This window comes from Numenius arquata, chromosome 10 (genome assembly GCF_964106895.1).
Source record: "Numenius arquata chromosome 10, bNumArq3.hap1.1, whole genome shotgun sequence".
In the NCBI taxonomy this organism is placed as follows: Eukaryota; Metazoa; Chordata; class Aves; order Charadriiformes; family Scolopacidae; genus Numenius; species Numenius arquata.
The window spans coordinates 11,388,230-11,416,035 of record NC_133585.1 but is presented as its reverse complement, the minus strand read 5'-3'; the positions used below and the strand labels follow the sequence as shown (position 1 = coordinate 11,416,035).

Below are 27,806 nucleotides of genomic sequence, written 5' to 3'. Positions count from 1 at the left end.
GGCAAAAACCGCAAAGAGAGTAACTTCTTAAATGAAGGGAGTTTTAAAAAGCCTACATTTTTCAGTTGGCCAGCTCCATTTTTTTCTGAATATCCTGTTGCTTAACTTGAATATCCACATATGAAATAGCAATCCAGCCATATGGATGTTTAATGAACTTGGGGGGAATGTCCAACACTTCACATTCATTTCTTAAACACTGCCTTTTGAAATAAGGATTGCTGCAAGGTAACCCGTAGTCTAGATGCAGCAGGAGAATTCTGATACAAATGGAGAGTGTTTTAAAAGCAAACATTCAGAGCTCTTAACATTGTATATGGTTCTCATAATTACACTACTGTAAAAAAGTTTTAATTGGCATAGAGGTAGGATATCATGGGGAATGAGGTGTGCAGTCCCTTTCCTTCTGCAGTAATACAAATAGCTGCCAGTATAATGAATTAGGCTAGAATAAAATGCAAATTGGTAATTAATTTTCATATTTGGTTAAAAAATGAAATGTGTGGCTTTTCTGTTAGCAGTGATTTTGATACATTCACATGGCTTCTCTCATTTAAAAAAAGATTAAAAATTGGCTTTGAAAATAAGTAACAAAAAATAATTCTTTTCCTAAAGTCCAGTCAAGAGTAAAAAGGGAAAAAAGGGATAATGAGGAAAAAAGTACTTCACTGAGATTGGTCAAGCCCTTTACAGCCACAAACCACTTGAAACACTATCTGCTATACCCTGGGTCTTGGGAAATAAGTAAAACCTCTTTCTAGGACAACACTGCATTTGGAAAGATCCATGCATCCTTTACTAAATGTAGCAATCTCTGAGCCAAAATGTGATGGCTCTTTCAGAATAGACATTATTAGAATGGTCATCAAGAATAAGGAACATTATGCAACTATTCTCAGGTCTACACTAATGTATTCTTCTCTACTGAAGAAGAAAAAGCATGGTGAAAAAACTGAAAGCATCACAAGGCCCATTCAAAATAGGCAGGTGAAAAATATGGGAGAATCTTTTAGAGGAAGTGAGAAAGGTGACATATAAGCAAGACAGTTTTCCCATGTAAGAGGAGCACCTGGAGTGGGAAAAGAAACGGCTTCAGGATTACATAAACCAAAACCCCAGATCGCAGGACTAGACTCCAGAAGATAATCACCTTAATTTAAATTTCTTTATTGGCTTCTGTAAATGAAGAGAACTAAGATTTCTCCCCTAACCTACATGGTGAGAGCTGCAGGTGGAATCGCAGAGAAATGGCACCCAGGCAATGACAGGCAGAAAGGCAGCAGTAGGGCTGTGGGAGCCCTCTCCTCCCTGTGCCTCTGCCCGCTCCCTTTCCCACCCAGCAGATATGCCCGGGACAGATCTCTGGTCTCTGATGGGGAGTCACTCAGCCAGTCCTATGAAACGCCATTTCAAAGTTCTTTTCTGCTGCCTCGTCATACCCCCTGCCCTTTATTTTCCCCTCTGATCTGCCAAGTTTTGTAAATATTTCATGAACTGCCTACATGCATTCCTGTACTAAAATCTTGCTAACAATAGAAACCATTATTACCCTCCACTGTTACGCTACATCCTGCACAAGGTCATTCTGTTTTTCTTCCTTAGCATCTTTGCTCCCAAAGGGAAAATGCATTAATAGCAAGGAGAAAACAGCTGCCTGCAAAGCAGCCACAAGACCAAGAAAATGGCGTATTAATTACCAGCACTGATAATGCCAGTCTGAACAGCATTAAAAGCTGAAAAGCAAATTTAGATTAAAAAAATAAATAATAATAATGGTTTTCAATCTCTAATATCTGGAATCTACACACTGCTATTTCAGCTATTATGGCTATTGTTATGGCAAAAGAAAAAGAATTAAATAAAACTTGTTGATATTTTCTTTGAAGATGCTCAGAAGACATCAAATAGTTCACCGTGATGATAGGTTGACAAAATATTGCACTGAATTACAGTGAGAAAAAGGCAAAAAACATATTCTTAGTGTTAACCAAGACCTACTTTATGTGTTAGAACAAAAGGCTCACAAAAGCTCTTTACAACTTTACCTTTTGTTGCCATCATTACAACCCAACAAGACACTCAACAGCTTTTTTTTAGGGGCTTAGAAGTAATACGTGACTGAATGAACTGAAAGGGAAACAAAGAATTGCACGAGGTTTTTGCAACTGTGATTATATTAATTTAGTGGGGCTATCTTCCTTCTTGAAATAGCATATTTCTCCTGAACCACAAAGCAGATCACGACCACAATGGTGCTCCTATAAAACAAAAATTTAGTGAACACAAGCAATGCTCTGACAACTCCTCTGTCATAGCGTGCAGGCTCTGCTTACTCTGAATTGGTTAATGGGGCTTATACTTATTTCTGCATTAATTGGATGTAAACCAGGCATTGTGACATCTGTGGCTAAGTGGGCATGAGTGCTCACTTTTGGTAAACTCCCACTATTTTGATGGAATCTGGCAAATAAGGTAGTCAGCACTTTAAGAAAAACTAAGATACTGTCTTTGTTTAAAGAAGAGTTAAGCATTTAGAAAAGCTTCCATACATCTTTTATGATTTCCTATTGTATTGCTATCAGGATCCTTCTCAGTTGTTCCAAAAACTTTGTTTAAAATAAGCACTAAATATGTGTGACCGGGGGGAAGAAAATGACATGCATTGGAAAATATCTTACAACCAGAACTAAATGAATCGGTCACCGTCAAGTTCCTTATTTCAAATATGCTTTATGTTTTTCATGATTGTGGGATTGTATTAACTTACATATAACTATACATAGAAATTGACTACATAATTTTCAAATTTAGTTTGAACAAACTAATCTCTTTCTGGTATCAAAAATCCTTTTAACTCAAGACCCAGGAAAAGGAGACTGTCTGCACAGTCTTCCCTTGGGCACTAGTTTACATGTGCAAATTTAGTTCTAGATTTTGAATTTACTCTGAATTAACTGTAATGTATTTCTACATTTTTCTCATGTATGTTTATTAATTATTGGAATACTTGAAATTGAAATCACTTAGGATCAAGGACCCCCACTTCACATATAAACCATACATACAAGCTAAGTTGTTCCTGGAAACTATAGTAGTAATTTCCACTGCTAGATGTAGAGCTAGGGGGCTCAACATGCTCCATTACATGAAGAAAATGTACCACGATCCACTGAAAAAACTTTAGAAAAAAAATCCCTGCTTGGTCTTTTCCATTAACAGGCCTGATAGAAAAAATTTTATGAAAGAGGTGAGAATTCTTGTTCCAATTGCTCAGATGCTAATAGCAACATGGCGATGTGCTGCCATCAGCAGCAGGAACTCAGCCAGGCTATTAAGTGTTGGAGCTGGCAGGATTACTTACATTTTGCAGCTGGACTCGGCTTTGTGCCACACACTCTGACTTTGCCATCATGCTGGAAGCATTTAGGCTGTAGGTTTTCCTATTCTGTGTTTCTTTCAGCTGTTCATGAATTTGCTTTGTTTGTTTCCTGCAGAGAGAAATAAAATTCATGTAAGAAAGAGTTAGTTTGATCTTCCACTATAGCCATGATATTTTTATAGTCATAGTTCCCTTTGTTCAAAACTTCAACGTATGAGATTAACCAGCTGAGCTAATTCACTAGTGCCTAATATTTCAATGCAGTGGTCATTTTCTGGCGAGGCTTAAGAAAGGAAAAAAAAAAAAAAAGGAGCTCTTCTGTTTAAAAGATCTTTTATTCTCAGATTATATAATAGCATGCTAGTTGTTTTAGTGCAGGTTTTTGTAAGATCATCTATTACATATTTAACAATAGCTTGCAAGTAGGACTGCATATTAAAAAAACATTTTGCTCCAATTTGGAACAAAGATTTTGGCAAATACAGCAGGCATGAGTCCCTGTTGGCTATAAAAAGTATTAAAGAATCAAAGATTTCTGCTAGTAGCTGATTAGACTTGACCTATAACCCAGTATCTTGTATAGACCAGCTTTTGCTTACATGATTAAACCTGGAAAAAAACATCAGTATGGTATCTGAGGCTGTGTTTTTGACATATTATAGTATGATCCACTACGCCAGAGCTAGGATTACCACTAGATGAATCGCTTGCAATATTCAGGAGATAGCTACACTATTAATAAAGCTTTTCTGTTTCTGCCACACTATATTGGCAAACTGAGTTCTGAAGTTCTTTACATGACTGGGGATATGAGGCAGCAAACTTCATTTTAAATATTTCTTTTATATTCTGCAAACAGATATCTAAGATGGGCAAAAACTGTTAACAGAACATATTTAAGGTCTTTTATAAGTCTTCATTCTTTTGATAAACTACATTGTCTGAGACTATCACAAGAAATAACTTCACAATGCTATTTTAATTCTTTCTTTCCTTCCTTCTCTTTTCCTTTTTCTGTCCAGCAGATGCATCTCCAGCAATGAACATGCAAAGGCCCCTATTGTAAGCGTGTTACAAATATGAATGGCATGTTTTAGGTATAGCTCGGAGCTAATAATTAGTAAGATTTATGAACATGGGTGGGTGAGGAAATAATTTCTCAAGTGCAGAAACTTATTAGACTTTCAAAATTCTTCCTTAGCCAAAACAACTTGTAAAGTTAATATTGGAATAATCTGAATAGATTTATAACTTGAAGGATTATAGTGTCAAATTAAATTAATTAGTCAGATGATTCTGAAGCATCTCTTTTCAAAACATTGTTTGATATCTACTCCATTTTGAAACCAATGAAATCAAATAATTTAACTTGTAAAATGTCAAAATGAATGCGTTATCTTCTCATAAAATTCCAGGGGAAATTCATGAAAGCAATTTTAGAGTTTTTATGAATATTTATTTTCTGACCAGCTGAATTATATACACTGAGGAAATAAGCACATATATCCATACATCCTACTGGAAAGCCAGCCACCTGCGCGTGTTGGTCTCCATAATGGTTATGGAACATCCAGTCTTTTTTGATGACTGTTTTTGAGTGAAGACTTCATATCAAGTCTAAACAATGACAGCGAAACACGATCACAGCATCAGACTGGGAATCTCCTCTATACATACAAAGTTCTTAGAACTTAATCAGGAAAATAACAACACAAATGACAAATTTTTGGAACTCTAATTGGGATTTATTTAGAAAACCTGAGTTTAGAGTTGTTTCTACATCTATAAACATGTGTAAGTAAACTGCAATATTCAGCTTCACTGCTGCAATCTTTAACAATATAATTGAGATTCCCAAAGGCAATTTACTGAGAGAAACAATCAAATAATTAATTTCCTTTTATGATCATGCAACCTAACAATTGCATTTATGCATTTTCATATTTTTATGAATGTTTTAAGGTTCTAAAAGGTTTGAATCTTTTAAAGGTTTATGCATATTCATTTTGCCAAACTATAAGAGGCACAGTTATAAAACTAGAAACTATTAATAATTCAAAGTTACTCACTGACCAATATATTTATTTTATAATTTTTGTTTTCAAAACAAATGGGCCTTATGTGTTCTACTTCTGAGATATTTGGCAATAAAGTGTTGTTACTTTAGCATGAAATAAAGTCACTACACATCTACAAAAGTCTAGGCCATAAAGAGCAGCCCATTACTGTACTCTCCCTCTGTTTCTAACACTTACAGCACTTTTTTGATTACCCTAAAAGGAATAATTGAAAAGGCATAGTGCTTAATTATAGTTCTAAACTTCCTCAGATTTAATTTATTTAAAGAAGGACTTCTAATTTAATGGTGCATAGGAAGTACATATCTCTAGCAGCAGGTATTACACAATTGTCAGACTAAGAAAGTCAGCGTCAGTGTCTTCATGAAAACTTTTTTCTTAAAGGGTGCACCATTCAGAGTTTCTGTAGCTGTTAGTAATGTTTTAAATTTTTGATACATCAAATTAAACTCAAGGATTATTCCCCATGCAGGAGGAATGCTTTGATAATGCTTAAGCATGATCAAGATACATCTGCCTGATGAAGAAGCTCCTGGAAATCTGTTGACTAAAAGCTAACATATGATAATGGTTGAGGCACTTTAAATGTGTTGTTTTTTACACCCTTAAGACACTACCCAATGTCACAGTTGTGATACTGTTTTATGTGGCCTCTATGCAACCCAATCTAGACACTCTTATTTACTTTTTGGACAGTTTGCCAGATGGAGCAACAGCCAGGGAGTTAGGGATTGACTGGTGTCTTACCATTACTGTGTTTCACAGAATTGATAAGATCACTTGACTGAACTGGAGGGGCTCATTTTCTCATTACTCTTCAAACCTCAATTCCCAGAATCTGGCATGAGCACACTTTAACTCTTCCCAGTAACTCCTAACTATCATCTTTATAATGCAGGTAAAAACCCAACCCAAACCCTCACCTCCTGCTGAGATATGAAGCACTATTTGTCTTGTCAGTTCATTTTTGAAGCATTATTTCTACTAAATATTTTTAGACACAGCTCTCCCCATGACCTCATCCAAGTCATGTTACCTGGAAGGCTGTTCCAACCCAGCTCTCCACGACTCCCTAGAACACTGCAAAACCAAGAGGGGCACAGCTGAATGACAGAGGGACATTTTATTCACGCTATGCTCAGTTGTTGACTGCATGTTCTTCCAACTGACAATCTCCTTCTGCCTTTTCTGAATCTCTCTTCATCAGTAAAACCCCCAAGCCTTTCCAGGAAGAACCTTATTCTCTCTTCTTTCTTCTGCAGATCTAAAATGCATAATGACATTTCTAATGCAGTGGCAAAATGGCTCTTTGCTCACAATTTATACTACAACCAAGGAGTCTGCAGAGAGGTACTGTCCTGCCACAGCATCCTCCCAGCTGGCATCACTGTCATACCCCAGGTCCAAGGAACAACTAAATGAAATCCCTCAAGACATAAGAACAGGTAGGAGCGTTTAGGTGAAACATGAACGAACTCAAATCTTCACTCAAATCATGCACGAACTACCCCTGAAGTTTGGGGGGATGAAAAAGAATAAAAGCGGATCTAGTGACTTTTCCAACTTTTTATTTTTCCCTGATTGAAATGTCAAAACATTTTCTTTTTTTTTTAAATAAAAAGTAGTCCTCATCAGATTTCCTACCCACTAAAATAAACTCTAAGAAAGGGGATTCAGCTAAGCATCCAAACTTATAAACAGTGCAAACCTCCACATTTTTGCTGCTTGGCCACCAAGACTAACCTCATGCAGGTACTATTTATATTGATAGGTGTTCTCTCATTACCTCCAGATGGAACAGGAATGAGGGATGACAACCATACGAACATATTTATAGATACAGTAGCACTGACAAGCGGGTCATATAATTGATATGAGGTTTTTGCAACTCAAATTACACACATAACAATAAATATTATAAAATAATATTTAGTTGAGAAGATAAAGAATAGAGTGAAAAGTATTTCACTTGAAACTAGCTTAGTACAGATGATTCCACCATACTTAGTTGCAGTTATGCAGCTACATCAGGAATTTACAACTATTAGCTACAGGTTACAGATATCTGCAGAGAACTTGTCTCTCTCTACATTTCTAACTTTACCTTTGTTCTCAGCATACAGAAACCACAGGGGCATTCAGGGATATGAAATGAAATGCAAAAAGGAGATGGTACGTTTAAACTTTTATTTTCAAAAGAGGAAAGTTATTATTGTACTAATAGTAAAAGACACAAAATTATTATTGTCAAAAACAGAACTGGAAAGGACACAATCTCTTCTTTCCTGATATCAGAGAACAGAAAAAAGAACATATATTACTCCTGTTTACTTTTTTTTGAACCTAGAGAGTGTAGCTAGCCATGGGGAACTGCTCTAGCCTGTCCAGAGATAACAACAGCTTCAAAAGGAGGAGAGAAACTGAAGAATTGTAAATCCATAAAAAGGACAGAAGCTAAATAACAAACATGCTAGACAAAGGCTCTTACTTTGTTTTGAAGTAGAACGCTGCACAAAGCATGCCCACTACGACTATGCCAAAGACGATACAGGAAATAGACAGCACCTGGCGCTGGTACACTTCTTCGCTCTCTGTGAACAGCAAAATTGAGAATTATGAAAGCATCAGGAAACAATACTTGCAAAAAGTGGATTTCAGCACATCATGATTTCACTAATGATGGACAGATGCGAGCTATTTGGAGGTCTAGGTTGCCCAGTTCCTCAACAGAATGGATGCTTCTCTGAACCTTTCACCTCGATAAGGTTCATAGAGTCATGGCCTCTTAGGAAAGTTTTAGAAAGTGGTTCCAATACACACTGAGAGATATATAATCATAAAAATCAGGATAGTTTAATATTTTCTCTGCCCTACATGCTATTTTCTGGCTTTTTTAGAAAGCTTCTACTGTCAAGAGGATAAAGAGCCGTACAACCATGGAGTTATTCTGGCTTAAGGCAAGACCTATCAGAGATCTCACAAGGTCTCACAAGATTCAGAGCTCTTTTTTAGCTACCCAAAAAATGTAAGGTTTTTTTTTGATTGAATGGTGATTACCATGCCTTCCATGTTATTCCCTGTACTTGAAGTTTACGTACAACATACCACAGTAAAAAAATAATTCAATCCACTTGGATGGAACCCAGTGACTACTATGCTACAATGCACCAGATATTGCTTTCATGGGAGTCTATTTTTTTAAAAGAAATTTCTTTGATCAAACTCATAATCTTCTAATTAATTTTAAAACAGGAACAGAATGAAAGTGAAAAATAGAAAAAAAAAGCTAAGAAAACACGAGAAAACAGTCATTCATGACAGCAGACAGAAGCTGATAGGTAACTGGAGTTACACACACTGAATGCATTAACAGCTCCTAAAGTGTTATATTTTATTTTTATAATTTCAACTGCTTCTCTAGTCCAAAGTGCTAACATGCTAAACAGTTTGTTATTTTGTAAGATCAGTTTCTCCAAACATGCAACATACAAAACAGTATTTCCATTCATATATTTTAGATAGAAAACCAACATGTAGGATTGTCAAAGCACAGTACAAGCACTGTACACTGACAAACCCACATTTACTTTCTATGTTGGTGACCTTCAGTGCAGACCCCCCCATCAGTATCAATACCCGTCAAGTAGGTGACAGTAACTCCAAGTTCCAGGTTCATAAGTCTCAGGTTCATTAGAAGAAAATATTGTATGACAATATCAAGGTGAATGTAGGCAAATACTGAAAAAAATCTACCCCTAACTGGAACTTCAGTCAAATACTATCTGTTGTTATAATGATTGAGGACTATGTACAGTATCCTAATCAGTATTAATTATTAATTTCTCAATAATTAATATCACAGTGCTCTTACTAAACATTTGGAATCATAAATGCAGTCATTTTTCTGTTGTAGGAGTCCCAGTCGCTCTTTATAACGCATTAAAAAAAAAATACAAGTAGGAAATCTTTATTCCGTAATTATTTCTTTACTTGCTCAAAGAACACCACAGTGATTCAGAAGCCATTTCGAAGATGCAAAACATCCTCAGCTCCTGTTGAATTATCTCATTTAATTTTGAAATTCTAAAAGATGTACTTCTACAATATTGTCTTCAAAATAAAAAGAAGCAAATGCAGTACACTGCATTTGCAGTGCATATACTCTTTACATGTCTAAAATATATCTGGAAAAGTTGTAATTCAATAGGAAATGCTGATAACATTGCAGTAAAACTGATTCCAGTAGAGCTTTAGGCCTGTTCCTCATTAGCATATATAAAATTTGGTTCTAGACAGTAAATCTTCATTGGCAATGAACTAGATGTTTGGGAGTTTAATTTCTTTTTTTGTTTTGTTTGTTTGTTTGTTTTTACTAGGTTGTGTAAACACAATTATCGACTTCTCATTTTCACTGCAGTACACAAAGGAATAATCTTACAAATTTTAAATTCTTATGTTGAGGTGGATCACAATGCAAATAGTTAAAGAATTGTTCCATTCAGAAATTGTTAATCTATTCTACCTGAATACCAACTTCAGCACCTATTGCTTAAGACCACAACTAAAACATACATACTGTATGTAATTTCACTCAAACATTGAACCATAATTTCACTCAAACTTTGCATATAATAATAATAATAAAAAAAATCTATTCATTAAAAGAAATTGATTTAAGTAGTGTGTGCAAACAAGCTTAATTTCGTTTTTATTTCAACCAAAGTCCTCATTAAATAATTTACTTTCTTTTTCTTTTGCTATTTTTTTGAGAAATGTTGAGTTTAATGCAACTATGGTCTTTTGTCAGTCTTGAATAGCTATCACTGTCTTGTTAAAGATGCTTTAGAATACGTCTTACCAAGATAAAAGCACTTCAGAGACTGGACAATATTATCTTGCTCAGACAACTGTGTGAAGATTTAAGTCTTTTGTGTAGACAGATTAATCCCTGTCACTAGCTTTCAACACATGCTGATCGATGCTTTCTTTCCTTTTTGTTTATTTTGTACAGTGCACATTTAAAGAACTACTTATCGATTAACTTTACTCCATTTCTTAGACACTTCTGTTCATTTTTTTTACATCCTTTAAATCTTTATTTATGTATTGGACTCTAGCATATTTGTCTCCAACATCTTAAAATATAATCAGTTAAGCCTTTTTCTGTTCTCTGATCTCCCTCATTGGCTTTTTTAAAAAAAAAACCACCTTCTTCCTGATAGGAATGTAATCTTTCTCTCTGTGCAAACTTTGAAGATCTCCTCATTGTTGCTTTGATTTAACCTCACTATTGCTCTGTAACACGTATAGCACAGCTGAGATCCTCTCGAGCCAAGGTGTACTGAATAGGGCCTTTAAAGAAGGCCGAAGGCTACAGCTGAGTACTGCAAAGCACTTTTGTTCTCACAGAGCAGAAAGCTGTAGAAATTCAATGTTTAGAAAATAGAACTGAAAATTCCTTCTCCTTAGTTGAAGACATGCATCAACTTGTGCATACATGTATTTACATACTGAAAGAAACTTCCCAAGGTAATCTAAAGTGTGACTGAAACTTACTATGATAAGTCTCTCTTTATTCACATATATTCATATATTCCTTGTGAAGTAAATCACCTTAATTACATTTGACTGAAATAAATACTCTAGGGAGAGGATTCCTCTTTTAATGAGCAGCCAAGAAAATATTTCAGCTAAAAAAACAAATTTAAACTGCCATGGATATTCCTGGATAATCCAGCTGAGTATTTAAGACTACAGAACACAAATTCCACCAAGCATTCAAATTATACAAAAATACGTAACCTATAGCAACACAAAAACAACCACAGAGCACAGTGCTGAAAAATAACATAGTAAACTCTTTAGATGCAGACTATTTTGCTTAAAAAAAATTATGGAAAGAAAGATCTTCCCAGAAGACAGAATGACAAAATAAACTCAATGGGACATGAAGCCTGCTGAAAGGTTGGATTCCCATAGACAAGTCCCCATTCACTGTGTGCTGTTACACGTCTATTGATTCTTTCTTATTTTCATTCCTGCTAAAAAATTGTCTTTCTCCCTTCATCTCTGTCGTGTCACCCAACTGACTGTAAACTTCTCGTGTCTTATGTGCTCCTTTTTCTAAGCTTATCTCACACACTTGCTATCACAACGAAACACAAAATAACTACTGGTGACCCATGGAAGAAAAGTTTCTTCCAGCACTCACTTCACAGTCACATTTCATCTGTCTGTTACTACGAAAAAGTACATGCCATATTAGGTCCTAGAGTTTGGGGTTTTTGTGTTCTCTTTCTCTTTAAAATTTATTCTTAACAGCAGACATCTGTCTGCTTTATGCATTTGGAAAGACCCACTGAAGCATACGCGTAAGTCTTTAGAGGATTAAAAAGTGTAGGGTAGACACATTTTTTTCATGATTGTTACTTCTAAAGGATATGGTAGTTTTGTTGTGTAAATAAGCTGAAACTCGCCTCTTCTTTGTGACTTTATTATAAAAGGAAGAACATTGGTACAAGGACCTTGAGAAACAACCATGTATGTTTCTAACCATATTACTGAGAAAGAATAATTTAGTTAATTAATATCATTACCAGCCATAATTACTGGATCTTCTAGTTCTATTGTGTATTTTCTGAATTCATCTTTGAAAGGTATTTCAAATATGAAGAACAGTATTGTGCATGTGGCCTAAGCAAAATGATAACAAAACAATAATTGCAGCTTTCGCCCTTGTGGTGCTTATTTCAATGGCTCTTGAATAAAATCTCAGTATGGTCACAAGCATCACAGAGAAGAATTACTGAATATTCAAACTGAGCCAACTGAGAAATTATGACATTTACCATATGAACATATTACTTAAGCTTTGCTCTATAAAGAAAAAAAAAATACAAATAAATGTGCAGATTATTTTTTTCTGAAGTTTTTACTCCCAGCTCCAAAAGTACCACAAACCCCAACAGCATTCAGCATTCCCTTACTTTCCTCACTCCCCTTCCCTAAATGGACCCGCTCTGTGTTGATGTAAGTAACAACATGCTACAGAACAAATATGGAAAAGCCAGTATCGTGTCATTGGTATGTATGATAAACAGTAGCTTTCTGTGTGCTTTCTCCAATCAATAAATGCCAATGAAAATTTATGAAAATAATTCTAACCCTTATTTTTCACCACAAAATTTAGAGATGTTCTTCCTCACCTTTTTCTCAATCCCTGCCATTTAAGAGTTAACAGAGGAAGCATGACCTGATGGATAGAACATAAAAAGAGCTTTTCCTCAATAAATTATAAGACAGCATGAAGGCAGGCTTTCTTTTTGTGCCCATGCAAAAACTAAGCCATAAAGCCACCTTCACTGTAACCTTACCGCCACACACTTTTTTCACTCCCTGCCCATGTATTTTCTGACACACCTGTTCTCATGCCATATTGTATTGGAATGTCCTGCAGAGCCAGAACTTTGCTACTGAGGTGAACCTCAATAGCATCATTTGCCACTTACGCTCTTATTGGTGTCCTGCATTCTCAAAATCCCATATACAACGACAGAGGAATAGTACATGGAAATCCCATAGAAAACGTCAAGATTTTCAATAAAATACAGATTCCATAAGTTAAAAGGCAAGAGAGTAGTTAAAGCATTTTTCTCAATATACTTAGATTTATGTGTGAAAAGTGCTGAACTATATAAGGCATTCTAAATTTAATTCATGAAGAGAATAAAAAAAGCCTGCATGTTCCGCAAAATCTGTGATTCAGACTTCCAACTCTCCCAAGAGTTTTCTCTGTTCTTTCACTTGCAAAAACCTACCGTACAGATTCACTGCCATATGCTGTAGCTTGTGCTAAGGCAAAACGATTTAACAGTTGAATGCTGCAAGCCACAGTTCAAACATTTCTTCCATAACCTTGGGTAAGTCAAGATCCTTGTTCTTTCTGTGACCATGAGGATAATATTGCCTCTTCCATTTCAGTGATTAACATGATAAAATTTGATATAAACATATTAACCTCTAAAGGAATGAAGTCTATGCAAATGTATAAAACAGATAAAGCTGCCCCAGATAAGCATGTTCCAACATTTTTAACAGCATATGCATAACTTCACATAAAATACCATGTTTTATTCTAATTCTCAGCTACCTTTATTAGACGCTGAATTTTCTCCCTTCAGTTTTTGCCTGTCTGCGTAGAATTTCCCTTTTAAAAGGGCTTCAAAACACTTGGGTTCACAAATTAGGACCTGAAGTTTGTATCTGCTATCGTTTACAGAAAGGGCAGAGTCAAGGTTAATAGCACAGATTCACATTTCAAACTGGAATCAGAGCAAGCTGACTTCTGCTGGCAGAAGTTCATAAAGCATTTCATAGTTTCGATAGTGATTCTCTCTTGGGAAGAACTGTTCAATGATTCTGATTGTAACGAAGATTAACAAAACACATTTTCTTGTACTTGTGGAACATGCATAGCAGGAGGATCTTAATGAGAGCAAAGTGAAATAGATGTAGCCCATTATATATTATAATTGCATTATATCATACATTGTTTGGCTATTGGAATTTAACACTCATGAGATCATTTTCCACATGTACTGAAGGCAGAAAAGGAAGGGATAAGTATTCAACCAGACTGTCCTGTTTTGAGTACTTGATTCTACAAGATTAATGCTGCATTAGCACTAGTTTTGCATGGAATATTAAAAACGAAGGAACAAATTAACTATAATGTTATAGATTCATTGTGAAAAGGGATGCAAAGGTATGTGCTCTAACCCTGAGCTCTCAACCAACTATTTTAGGTTAGTGAGTGAAAGGTGAAATCTCATTCACAAATTTATGAACCAAAATCTCCTGACACTTCCACCAAAGCCATCCTTAAAAAAACGCACAAAATAAAATGAACCAAACAGTGGAGAGTTATTTGCAAAAAAGAAAGAAGAGAGGCTAACCTTACACAAGAATGTCTAGTGTTGTCTATGGTTACAATAATTGAAGTGCAGTAATCAACAAGTGAAGGTGCCAGTATTCTTAGTAACTGCTAGTTGTTATGAAGTAAAAATTTGGTAAGTACTTTTAAACAGCAAGGTCATAATTCTGAAGGTGAATTCATTTTAACTTTGGTTTCCTAAGAAACAATCATTTCCTTTTGTCTGCAGGCAACTTAGGAATTTGGGTCAGCTATAACCAGAACTCAAATCTAACAAACTTTCAAAGCCTTAGTTAAGTACATTCAAATCAACATATTTATTAAATCTTAGGCTTGAAATAGCTCAATAGTAAGCTAAGGGATGAGAGGTTGCTTTTTCCTTTTTAAGAAAAAGACTGGTTAGGAGTTTTTGTGTATTGACAATTTGAGTAAGACAATCCAATTCTATTACAAACTTTATCTACTTTCATTCTAAGATGGATAAGGTCAGTCATCTATCAACAAAATTCATTACCTAAGTTTCATTAGCCTCTGTGCGCGAGTACTAATTTTCCTTTTTGAAAGATTCTGTCTTGGAATTTATTACAGCAATTCTAAGTTTCTCTAAGACCTTCTATTACTGCAAAAATACACCCAGTAAACTAACCTGTACTAAATTATTATTATTATACACTAATAAGAATAAAAATTACATATGAACTTTGTTTTTATCTTACTCGTTTTTGATACAACCTGAACATAAATATTTTAACTTGAGTTTGCTAAGTATAAGAGAAAAACAAATATGAAGGCAATTCTTCCTCCTCCAACTTAACTTCCAGTCTGGATAAAGGGGAAAAAAAGTTACCTGGTTAAGAGGTTGACAGCTAATATTCTATGGCAATATTTTAGACAATGAGCACACTGAAAAAAAACTTATGATAAAAAGGGTAAAGCTGTCTAAAGCTGTGATCCTCTGACAGTAATCTCCCTGCCTGATGGCTGCCTGCATTTTTGCTGATGTGTGAAAGGGATGAGCGACTAAGCAGCAGCCCCCTAAGCAACAGCAGTCCTGAAGGAGAGAAACTTGATATCTGGTGGAGAGAAAAAGAATTCCCTAAAAGATCTGAAACATTTCATTTTTATCTTATGTTAGACCCCTGTTGAAGGCATTTCTACTAAAAATGCATCAGGTCACTGAAAAATAATGTCATGGTAATACAGTGTGAAATTCTGGGTAAACAGCTACAACTAAACGAGATGAATTCTTGCCCTAATCTCACATGAAAAGTTGCAGCTTGAAGATCCAAAGCTAAAGACTTACTGGAGATGTTCCTGGGCAGTAAGGACTGCACATGGCCCTGAATGCTGTGGTATTCCTGCAACTGAGTAGCAACTGAGAAAAGAACAGCTTTCAGCAGAAAAGAGGAGGGAAGTAGCAGGCATTTTCAAAGAAACTGTGTCCCTTTTCCCCAAAAGGGCCGTGCTGTGTCTGAAATGGAGAGGGATGGGACCCCACAGAGCACCTATTTTTTGGCAACTCCTATTGTTCAGTGCAAAAAGGCACTGACCATCAATGATACTCCAGTCACCAAGCCAAACTCATCCAATTTAGTTATAACCAAATCAGCCATCAGCAATTAGTCCCATAAGCAGTATAGCAGTTACTGGTTTCTGGACACACAAAGCTCTGCCTTTATTACTACAAATGAAAATGAAAAAGAATTGAGAATAGAAGACGAAGTAGACACCATGAGCAGCAACATCCAAATCTTAATTGCATGATGAGGCAGACCAATTTGCCCCCTCATTCTTTGATTGTAAAAGAAACTTTAAAGTCTCATACACTTTTTCTTTGTGTGTATTCACGTTGCACAAGAGAACCTCAGTGTCAATGCTATGTGAGCGCTCTTCCTGGCATGATGGATGGAATGGCCAGCAGCACCGAGAAGCCACCGGAGATGGGACAGCACCAGCAGCACCGACACATGGATCCAGCAGAAAAGGAATAGCAATGGAGTGGTACCAAAGAAGCCAACTGCAAAATACACTGGAAGAAAATCCCAGTGGGACGGCTGGAGGTTTTTAAATCTTTGCAGTACTCTGCAAGTCTAGGTGGTGCAAAACCTCTTATAGTACCATCGTTATGCTTGCTAGTACCTCAGTACTGAACTAATAGCTATAACTAACAGCTACTGAACTAACAGCTAAAACGAATTGTGTTTTAGTTACTGAAACCTCTTAGCTAATAGCCAAAACTTCATGATCTACCACTAAGTTTTACTCTTTATGTCAATTCTGCTTACTGACAATCACAACTCCAAGTATCTCCAGCTTCTACTGCAGGTCCAAGAGATGCAAATTCAACCCCTTAAATGAGGTCTTTTACCATGAGACCACCCTCGGTGACAGGATCATACCAACTCAGCAGGCAAGGAGGGCATGCAAGATGCTGATAATTTAGTTTCATGGCCAAACACCAACAAAGAAGATAGTCTGCACAGTTCCAGCTACCTTTGTGTTGACAACATTGTTGACTGTTCTCATATAATACTTTTGAAACCATTTGAAATTTAGGTAAGAAAATCCACATACCTCTAATATCTTACAAAGTCTGAATGTTACCTACTGGTCATCCATTGAACAAAGAAATTTGCAACATTTTCTGCACTGTACAGAAAAAAGCTAGTCTTTCAGAGATATGCAAAAATTTTCAAAGCATAAATCACGAAAGCTTAAAGATTGGAAAATATTACAAATATACAGTGATCTATTTTTTTTCTAAATGAAATAACATTCTTTTGAGAAGGATTTAGTTTTGGAGGTTTTTTTTTCAGTGGTGATGTTTCCATGTATACATTCTTCCAGGCTATCAATTATTTGCCAGGTTCTAGAGACTTTTCATAACGTAGATTTCTCACAGAAAGCATTATTCCGTTGCTCTCTCTCTCTGACAGAGCATGTAAGGTCCACAATTCCGTATGGGAATCCTAAGTGGGGGAGAAATGGTATACTATCCTGCTCCAGAATGATAACTCACCCCTTTTCCCCATCTTAATTTTTGGCTGCTTCTTGGCATACCTCTTCATCTTCCCTCTCTGATTTTGTCATCTTCCTTTTTTTTTTTTTTTCTTATTTTTTATTGTAAGTCTTAAAACCAAACGCAGTTCTGCACTTTAAAAATGTCTTTGCTATCATATTTTTCCCCCACAATCAGCATGAAAAATCTTTCAAAGTGAAACTTCTGTTAAGCATTCATTCTTCTTATAATATGACCTTCTATTTCTGCAAAGTCCATGCTCAGCTGAGCTTTCCAGCTCTCCTGAGGCCCTGGTTCAGCCATTCTTATTGCTGGTAAATGGAAGAAGCAGAAGGAAGGACATTTAGACACAAGATTCCTGCATGAGTTATTATAGAGTGTATCACGGTTTCTTAAGACATACATGTATATACAGGGACTAATCCAAAGACCATTAAGTGTAATAGGTGTCAGATCAGATACATAATCATTGCACTTTATTTTATAGGGAGCTCCATAAAGACAGTTTCTGAGACGTTTATTGCATAAAAATATTATGGCTTTATAAAGCAATAGCATTCTTTAATTCTCTGTTAGTAATTCCTTGGCTGATGAGGGTTGTTATTCCTAAGATCTTAAGCATGGCCAACATCTAATATAATGATGTCTTAATTTCCCAGTTGATATTTTATTTGATCTCAGAGTTTGCATTGCTATTATCAACAAAGCCCTGTCATTGGAATATCTCACACAGTTGAGGCTTATATATTCTATATCTTGCTCACGTGCTAGTATTGAACATTCCACTCAAATCTCAACCTCACATCAAAGCTGCCGAAGTATATTTGGCAGCTATTGTTGATGGCTACATTGTCAGGAGCTCACAGTAAGTCAAGCAATATTATAATTAAGTGCCATCTCTGTCTTGACTGCTGCTGTTATAACCAGGGTACTTTTATAGATTTCTTTACGACTAAAATATGGTGTGAGCAGTGGCAGGAGAACAATAGAAAATGATCGTTAATAACTTGAAAAATTTTTTGCTTTTCTTCTTCATACGCTAAAACAGAAACACGGTGTTCTACCTGGGAAGGGTCTGGAGGGTGAGGACAAGGGCTTAGCCAGCTGCAGAGAGATACAACAAGGGACACGGTGTTGCTACAGAAGTACAACAGTTTCTGAACAAGACTCTGAAGGAACAGAACTACATATTTATGCATTACCTTTTTGCCAAACTCCTTGACCTGCCTTCTCCTCACAAGCCAGTGACCAGGAACGGATGGGACAACAAGGAGATAGACTGCCAAAGGGAGTCAGTGAAGTGTCCTTCACAGAGTGTTGTATCAATCTCTGCTCCCCTTGAAGCCATCCCCACCCAAAGCTCCCAGATGAGTGGAGGATTAAGGGACTGTATACTTGTGCGCTCATTACTTGCTCTGCTGATTTGCCTACCCATTCCATGAGCCAGTGCAAACACATGTTCACTCACCGTAATGACTACAACACTTAAGTCTAGGCAGAGAGAAAACCGGACTATGCTGGCAGAGAAAGAAAAGTAGATACAGTGACTGTAAGGAGCTATACTCTTCCTCTAATCCTCCAGAGGCTTTTTGCCAACATGAGGGATAATGCATCCAGTTGTTCATACCGAGCAATGGCAGATGCTTAAATTCTACTCATACGAGTAGCAGTGTTAAGACATGATTAAGCCCTCAGCCCACAAAGTGTCTAGCAGAGCGCTCCCTGCGCTCTCCCACATTGAGGGATCTGCCTCGTGCATTTGGCAGCAGCGGCAGGTAGACAGCAAGCTGCCAAAACCAAGCCGCTCAAGTGCTAGCTTGTACGTGTATGCGACTGCTGGGACGGCGGCAGTGCAAGCCTGATCGCATTCCTCTGCTTCAGGACTGCAGGGCATTAAAATCCTTAGCAACTAACATATTGCATGACATCAATAATACATCCTAACTGTGTCCCTAGTTAAAAGAAAGTTCTTAAAGTAGTTGAGAACACAGTTTTACTTATACTTGTAGCTCCTCTTCCTGGCCCCAAAACATATACACAAAAAGCAATATACAGTCCAATCTCTCTATATTAATCTATTTAGGTGGGTTTTAAACACACGTGCAAACTGCAGCTCAAAGGGATGCAAACACATGCTTAAATGTAAGCATGTACATAAACACAAATACATTTTTTACTAATAGATTTTCAAATTGCAAAATCCCTTACGTATGCCGATTTTTTTTCCAAGAATGAAGCACAAATGGTCATAAAACATTCACAAACTTGCCTTCAAAAAGACGAATGGCTATCCAAAACCATACAGTGTAACATAACTTCTAATCTATACAATAAGAAATTAAACTCAGGAATAGCAAAAGTATTTTCAGAATGACACATGAAATGATTTTAAAGTTAAAAGTGACTTAAGTAAATAAATATAATAACTATCAAACTCTCTCTGACCCTGAGGAGGTTTATTGATAAGACAGAGCCAGCAGTGTATGGCAGGAGAACAAGACAAAACAGACAGTATTGGAAACAACAGTTTCCCACTGGATATGAGGAAAAATTTCTTCCCATAAAGACAGTTGGGTGGTGGGCCAGGCTGCCCAGTGAGTCCATGCCTTGTCCATCCATGGAGTTTTTTGGTACCCAGCCAGTTGGCTAGGGAGGTCGTGAGGTCCCTCCAAACCTGAATTATTTTACGACTGCATGAAAGGGAGCTGCTTTACACAGTCACTGTGTGGCAACCTGAAGGACATGTTACACCAATGTCAAACGTTTTCAAGTGAAGCCTGACTGGTGGTACCAGTAATAAACATTTCTACAGAGTGACTGGGTGGTTGTTACAAGCCAGTAACTGTCATACACGATAGTGATGCTGGCAGCACAGGGCAGCTTTTGATGTGCTTTGTAACATCTCTGGTCATGATTTTTATCTAAAAATTGCAAATGGAAATACTATGCCAGAAGTAAGCACTACTTCTGGTTCATCACATTTTAGCGTAAAGCTCACTTTGCCAAGCAGTCATGGCAAAGTGTTTTCTGACTCATGCTTTATACGACAGCCCTTTCTGTTCCGCTCAGCTTCATGTCTTTTAAAAATATTCACATTATTTTCCACGGCAGTCATGATGGACAGCTTATGACTATAGGCACAAATAGGTGTGGAGCCTTGAACAAGCATTTCTGAAACATCACAGCTCTGAGTATGGCTTAATGAAAAGAATAAGCAGACTTGGAGAGGCTGAACAGAACAACCCAAACAAAGGCAGCTGAATAGCATGCAATAATTTGGCCTTCTTGGGTCTGCCCATGACCCAGTTTTCTTTTCTGACTAGATGAGACATATTTTGAGGGTCTCGGATAGTGCTGGGCGACCGAGGGCAGGCTGATGGGGAGGCAGGAGGTGACAGCTGCTGCATTTCCATGTCATGAAAGGAAAAGGTGAAAGAACACAAAAGAATAGACTGCAGAAGACAGTGCTGTTTACAATCCCAACACCATGAAAGAGGTGTGAAAGTTCATGGAGACACCTTTATGATTGCAGCTAAAATCCCACACAAAAAGGCTTCCTTGCTGGCCGACCTGCTGCCTGTGGCTCTAGGTCATTGTTCTCTCCTCTACATCTGAAGTTACTCATGTTTTAAAATTATATGCCTTCATATTTCCTAGCAGCTTTAAATAGATGTGATTAATTCTCCTGCCATTAATTCAGGAAAAATCCAGTTTGCAATATTATGAAGAAGGTAGCTAGGTATAATCTCGACACGTCTTAACTGTCTTTGAATTTTTCCTTTGCTGTCAGGTGTTGCTAAAACCAAGGAAAACGCATTGCCTTTCCATGCTCTCTTCATACATCCTCTTTGACAACTCCTGTCTGTTTTTTGTCTCTGAGCAGGAATACAGAGGAAATTCCTTCAGATGACCCTTCTTTACTCATCATCTTAATGGTATACATCTTACTCCTAATCTAAGAAACAATCAGAAAACATATGATTTATCGAGTTGCCAACATATTGCTGTCATCAATTTCAATTTTCACAATACTGTCAGAGAATGCAGAGGTGGCATGCAAAAATGGTAGTTATGAACTAAGAGAAATGAATTAAATAAATTGTCATTAAAAACCTAACGACTTACAGCTTCCTCAGTTGCTAACAATAAAGGAGACATCAAATCTCAGTTTAGATGTCTTTTCCTCTAAAACAGTTTTGTTTATATATGTTATATATATTACAAACATACAAAGATATACATTTATACTATGTTAATAACTGGGAACTAGATTCAAAAACCTGCCAGACTGATATTCCTCAACCTCCAACTCTTCTCACTTGCAGCTTTTATTAAATCTTTCAGTGTATTTCCACATTGTTTAGTCTCATTTTTGAGTTGAAAACATTTAAGCAGTGTTTCGATGGATTAATCTGGGAAATCCACCCACTGGGATTTGTGTGCAGAGTAAAGCAAGAATTGCTAGGAATAGTGGGGCTGATTCTGGTCTACTTTGCAACATGCAAGAAAAATTCACTGAAAACTTAGAGTCATACTGATGTAACCTCAGAATGTGCATGACCTGCCATTGCTCCATGTTGGCTGGAACAAGATTTGTCATTCAGATGTGAGCTCTCCTCTTCTATTTTGTCTCAAATGGTTCTTATTGAGCCAAAAACCATTTCCAGGTATTCTTAACTGGCACATGGAACATCAAACATTCCAATAAGGCAAAATCAAACCCTAGAAAATACAGATAAGAGAATCAACTATCAGCTATGTGTCCCAATTAAGCAAAGCCTTCATTGATTATGCCTCTATTAGGTAATGCCAAATTTCAGCTCATAAGAGTATTTCATAGAATCATAGAATGATTAGAGTCAGAAGGGACCTTAAAGATCATAGAGTTGCAGCCCCCCTGCCATGGGCATGGACATCTTCCACTAGACCAGGTTGCTCAAAGCCCCATCCAGCCTGGCCTTGAACACTCCAGGGATAGGGCATTTCCGTATAGTACAGTATGTGAAGCATGCAAAAGAAACTTCAGTATCTAAAGAAAACAGATCTTTTCACAGAGAAAGGCTTGTGAATCCTCTGACGAGATTTTGAGAGGACTTAGAAATGCTGACCAGGATGCTCCCTGAATATACGGCGTATTTATGGTCACCTGTTTCCTGCTCCTTGCTTTACTGTTAGTCATCTCATAATGAAATTACATACTGAGTAATTTCTTCTTTAAAAGTTGTTGGTTTGTTTTTTTTTTACCTTTTGACAAAAACAATATTATATTCTAAGTATTCTAGAATCAGCCTAAATTTCCATAACTTTATGAGCCAAACTATGTCCTGCAGCGTACCATAACACTGCGATGATTTCTGACCTATGCTACTTGAATTTATGGAGAGAATCATATCTGACATCTCCATCAAATGTTGTGGATGCCTTCAAATTCATTGAGTCATTGAGGTCATTTATGAGATGTTGAACTTCAGTAAGTGACTGTGTCAAAGTATATATTTTTGCTTCAGTGAATTCACGAGCATGAGCCAGTCCATGGGAAACAATTTAGGGGGGGGATATAATTTTAACTCTTGCACTTGCAGTGTATTTGTAGCTTACTATCAGGTTTATCCGATTTTTTTTATAAAGACTAGTAACTTTTATTCTATGAACAGTATAGAAATAATCCAGACTTTAATCACCATTGACAAAATGCACTCTGCTTAATCATTCTCAGTTATATGCAGTTCAGGTACAGAATACTCTGGAAGGCACTCTTGCCTTCTGGCAGGTCCCTAAATTGAAACACATAAATAGAAATCACCTTATACATAAGCCAGGACACCTCATGGAATTTTTTGAAGATAAAAAGATGGGTTTTCAGTAAATTAAGATCTTCCACTATAAAGTTTAATGAAAAAGTTGCTTTTCCGCAAAAATAATTTTGGAAGTGAACCCCTTTCAAAGTCTGGAAAATGTAAAAATTTACTTAAAATAATAAAACTATTAGTTCTATTTTTATAAAGAAACCTATAATGTAAGAGCTGTTCACGTATTATTTTACATTTGTAAAAGAAATAATTAAAAATTCTGTCAAATATTCACTGCAAGTACTGATGAAACAGTATACTAAATCAGTAGAAAACTTCCTACCTACTTGTAACAGGTTTTTAAATTACTCATTCCATACTGTTAGTAACATAATGGTTTTAACTTGTTAAAACTACCTGTGATAACCAAGACCTATTTGTAGTAACCAAGGGTAAATCATTGAAAAAAACCCCCAGCAATTATTTTTACTAATATAATGTATACCAAACTGTCTTCTTTCCTTCAAAAAAGTCCACTAAGTATAGGGAGATGCTACTTACTGATTCTTCTCACAGAAGAAACAATGTTTTATATGGTGGAGAAAGACTCTTCTTTTTTTCAGAAGAGTCCTTAAGTTTTATTCTTCAGATGAAAACTAAACAAACTGCAATGAAGGCTGTCATCATTTTACTATTAGTCAGAGAAGAACCAAAACCCAGAATTAGAAAAGGAACATTGCAAGTGCTTTCGAAAGAATTTCTCTGCAAAACTCACTCCCAAAACATCATAACTAATATCCAATATTTCAAAGATATGTGAAAATCTCTTCAGATGTAAGGTCAAAATTTACTCTGGATCAAAGCCCATCCTTCTACTTTTTCTAGCGTAGCATTGGGTCACTATCAGGAAACTGCTCCTGAGTGGATGGGAGAGGAAGTAGAACAGCGAAATCGTCCTCCCAAGTCAGCCGAAAATCAGGATGTTTTGAAAGTCTGTAAGTTCTGTTGAATCCTATTGTTACCTTAACTATCATGTTTAAATTCTTGTGGTCTATGTGTTGCAATTATGTACACATGCTAGGATTTTCCCCAAAGGTTTCCTCAACAGTTAAAGAAAATTCAAATCTTGCTAATTAATCTTTCATATGAAATGGATTAAAATTGACAGAACAAATCTGTGGCCAGCTAGGTACAAGTGATATAAAGCCCTCTCCTATAAATAATGGAGCAGAAACATCTGAGATAAAGAAAGGATCTCAAGGTCTAAGTTCCTGTCTAGATGCTTTGAGGTTTGCTTTTTTTTTTTTTTTTTAAATTACACTTCTAGAGCCTAAGAATGAAAATTTTAAAATAACCAATTAAGAGAAGCATGTAAGTATTCTTCTAATTTGGGGAATTAGCAAGTGTGGGGATGAAATTATTAAAGACAAGGAGGAAGGGTTTAAAGAAAACTAGAAAAATTGATTTATGTGCTTTCCCAGCACATACTGTTCACTTCTCATGATGCTGAAATGTGACAAACTTTTCTGCTTGTCTGTTTGTAAATTCAGTAATGATGTTGCTACGAATGAAGAGAGGCTGAATAACATGCACATGATGCATATGATCTGGATGTACGTTAGCTTGTCTTTAAACAGGCTGGAGCTACAGAATACTAAGCTAAACACCAGGGCTTTCCAAGTAGGCATTCAAAGGTTTATATATGTATACACACACAGAGGCACCTTTTGTCAGTCCCTCTTGGGTGCTCTTATTCCTCTGCAGTAAATCTCCTCCGGCAGTAGGACTCCATGAGTAATAATTTGACCAAGTTTAGGTGACTGAAGCAAGTACCCACGATGAAAGCTCACTCCTAGTACAATCAAAACAAGTAGTACGTTTCCTGAGAAAAGGCAATAGTCCAAAAAGCCATTGACTTTTTTCAGCGGAACAAAGCATTTCACTCCAAGTCTTCTTTTGCATATTCGGTGAATTCATCTCATAAAATATTTTCTCCTAGAGGTAATTTTTCATTCTCTTAGTAGAGTGACAACAGATTGAAGAACTATTATAATTTAAAAATCATAGTTTTCAAAACTAGTAACTATTAACTATTCAAAACTAGTAGTTTTCAAAACTACATAGAAGTGTAGGTTGGCTTTTCTTTCCTGCTCTTCCTAATATGAAAATCATATATGTTTCTGCGAAGCAAATCACACAGATAAATCACATATGCTCCTGTGAAACAAAGAAAATACATCATACTTCCACAGCAAACAAAGTTTCCTAGCTATACCTAACACAGTGTTTCACATATTTTTGGCATAGTACTATTGTTCAATACCTAGCTCTTAAACTCGGTGGAATCTATGAATAGACTCTGTACTTAAGGTGAAAACATTTAACGCTGCTTTACAAATTATCACTTGACAAACCAAAAAGCAGTAAATGCTATTTCTTGTTGCCTTATATTTAATATGCTGTAATTACACCACTATATTGCTTTTACTCATAGTAAAAGGAACTCAAACAGCAGTGAGATCAACAATGAATTTATGTAAGATTTTCTTACAAAAATATGTTGGAAGACAAATGTGACTAAACAAAAATCATTCAACATCTTAAAGTAAAAGCAGACATTTCTTTCTTTACCACTAAAGAATAATAAAGAAAAAAAAATCTTTTACTGATAGTCTAAATTTTTTCTTCTTCCCATCTGCCAAGCTTCCTGTCATTCCAGCTCTACCTGGGAAGCCTCTCAGGTTTAGCAGAAACAAAATAAAGGACGCCAGAAATTTTTCTTCAGAAAAAAAAGCTCTTTCTTTTTCTAAACAAATTCCCAAACATGGACTTTCTAAGTAGCTCATGTACACGTGTATTTTAAAGGTATGCATTGGTACAACATGGTACCCTAATGTATCTTACTCTATTTAGGTTAATATTACACTTCCTTCTCTTTTAAATTATAAATATCCTTGAAGGCAAAGTATCAATAAATTTAAGTTTTGTAGGTACCCATGAGGACATAATCTGACTTTTTCATGTCTTCTAAGTCCTCTTATACTAAAATGTCCTATCTACCTAGTTTACAAATCAAAAGACACTTTGTGTTAATATTGACTAGTGCTCTCCAAGTAGCAATGCAGCTCCCTCAGGAATAATGCAACGTTTTATATTGAAGTACTTTACAAACTTATTTCAAACTTTCTGTACAAGATCTTTACCTATTGTTAAAATTATCAAATGTCTAACCAGAATTCTCATAAACTTATCTGCTTTTTGTTTGTATAGAAAAATAGGATGCCAATATCTTATAACAGTTCATGTAATCATAATGAATTAATTATAAGATTTTTTTTTCTATTTCTGGCAAAACAACAAGAACTCTACCTCTTAGACCACAAAGATGCTGCTTTTAATGGAAACATCAAAAAAATCTCATCGTTGAATCCATGCAGTTATCTCTTTAATCCAAACCTTTAATTTCTCTGTAATAATCTATCATCTTTTACAAAAATAAAATTTTAATAAACAACTCCAATAACTTCTAATATAAGAAGTAAGTATGAAGCTTCCAGAAATCATTATCTATTTAGCTACCTATTTAAGAATTCAGTTAAATATTTTTTGCTTGGTTTTCAACAAAGCTGGATCATTTTGATATAAAAGAAGTCTCAGGACACAAGAACCTTGCAAGAGCTATGAATTCAACATGGCCCAGAAACTTTTTTTTGAGTTTAGGATTTGCTTTATCTACTATGACTGATAAATTTTATTTAATATATATTTTTACTCAGTATCAAAATTTTGGCCCTAAAGTAACCAGTTTATATTATGATTCCAGTGAAAAACTGTTGGCTGAAGAACTCCGTAATCTTGTAGTATCTCTTCAAAGCCAAGAAACAATACCATCTGCATCCCCCTCAACAGGCATAAACTTCTCTTTTCATACCATAAAACTAAGGATTATAGAGACATTTAGCAATGCAACCAAATGCAATCAATTTTTTCTTTGTAAACCAGCATGAAATACAAGGCTTTTTACAAATTCAAAAATATTCAGATATGAAATGAGGCAATAGCCTTTTAATGTTAATCAAATAGCCTGGTGTCAGCAATAGCTCTGCTATTTAGCAGCTCATAGAAGCTACAACAAAGGAAGAGGGGAAAAATATGTTTGAATATATCCGGTCCTAATAAATTTTACCTCCTCAGCCAAACTGTACCCTGTTGAACTTTCTCTACTGAAACATTTCACGTCTATGAAAAACTATAAATAGGACCATTAAATAATTTTATATATGTATATGAAAATAATGTCTAAGCACTGCCCACTGGACCACTGAATACTCTTACATGTTCCAAAAAAAATTCCTCTCCAGAGAAAAAACCACAGCATTGAAAGAAACATTTCAGAAGTTTATGGCCATGTGACATAAGAGATGTTATGAAGAAAATGATTTTTTAGCTTAAATTGTAGCAAGTCTATTCAGGTAATAAAATACAGAGCTATTTCAGTAAACTGCCAAGGAAAGAGAACTTCGGACAAATGCTACACTAGGGACACTCAGTTTTGTTGCTATTTCTGTGATGTTAATACATTGATTACAACTTTATTCACTAATGAGCA

The 27,806-nt window shown here is 36.0% G+C and overlaps 1 protein-coding gene across 1 annotated transcript in view; it reads right to left on the bottom strand.

The window, feature by feature from the left end:
• The window catches only part of NRG3 (neuregulin 3), a 400,979-nt gene that overhangs the window by 20,671 nt on the left and 352,502 nt on the right, over nt 1–27,806 (bottom strand). Inside the window, exons 5-6 of the mRNA XM_074154671.1 lie at nt 7,946–8,048; nt 3,362–3,488 (exon numbers count right to left, since the gene is read on the bottom strand). Coding sequence (XP_074010772.1) covers nt 3,362–3,488; nt 7,946–8,048 — 230 coding nt within the window. The remainder of the gene's footprint in view (nt 1–3,361; nt 3,489–7,945; nt 8,049–27,806) is intronic.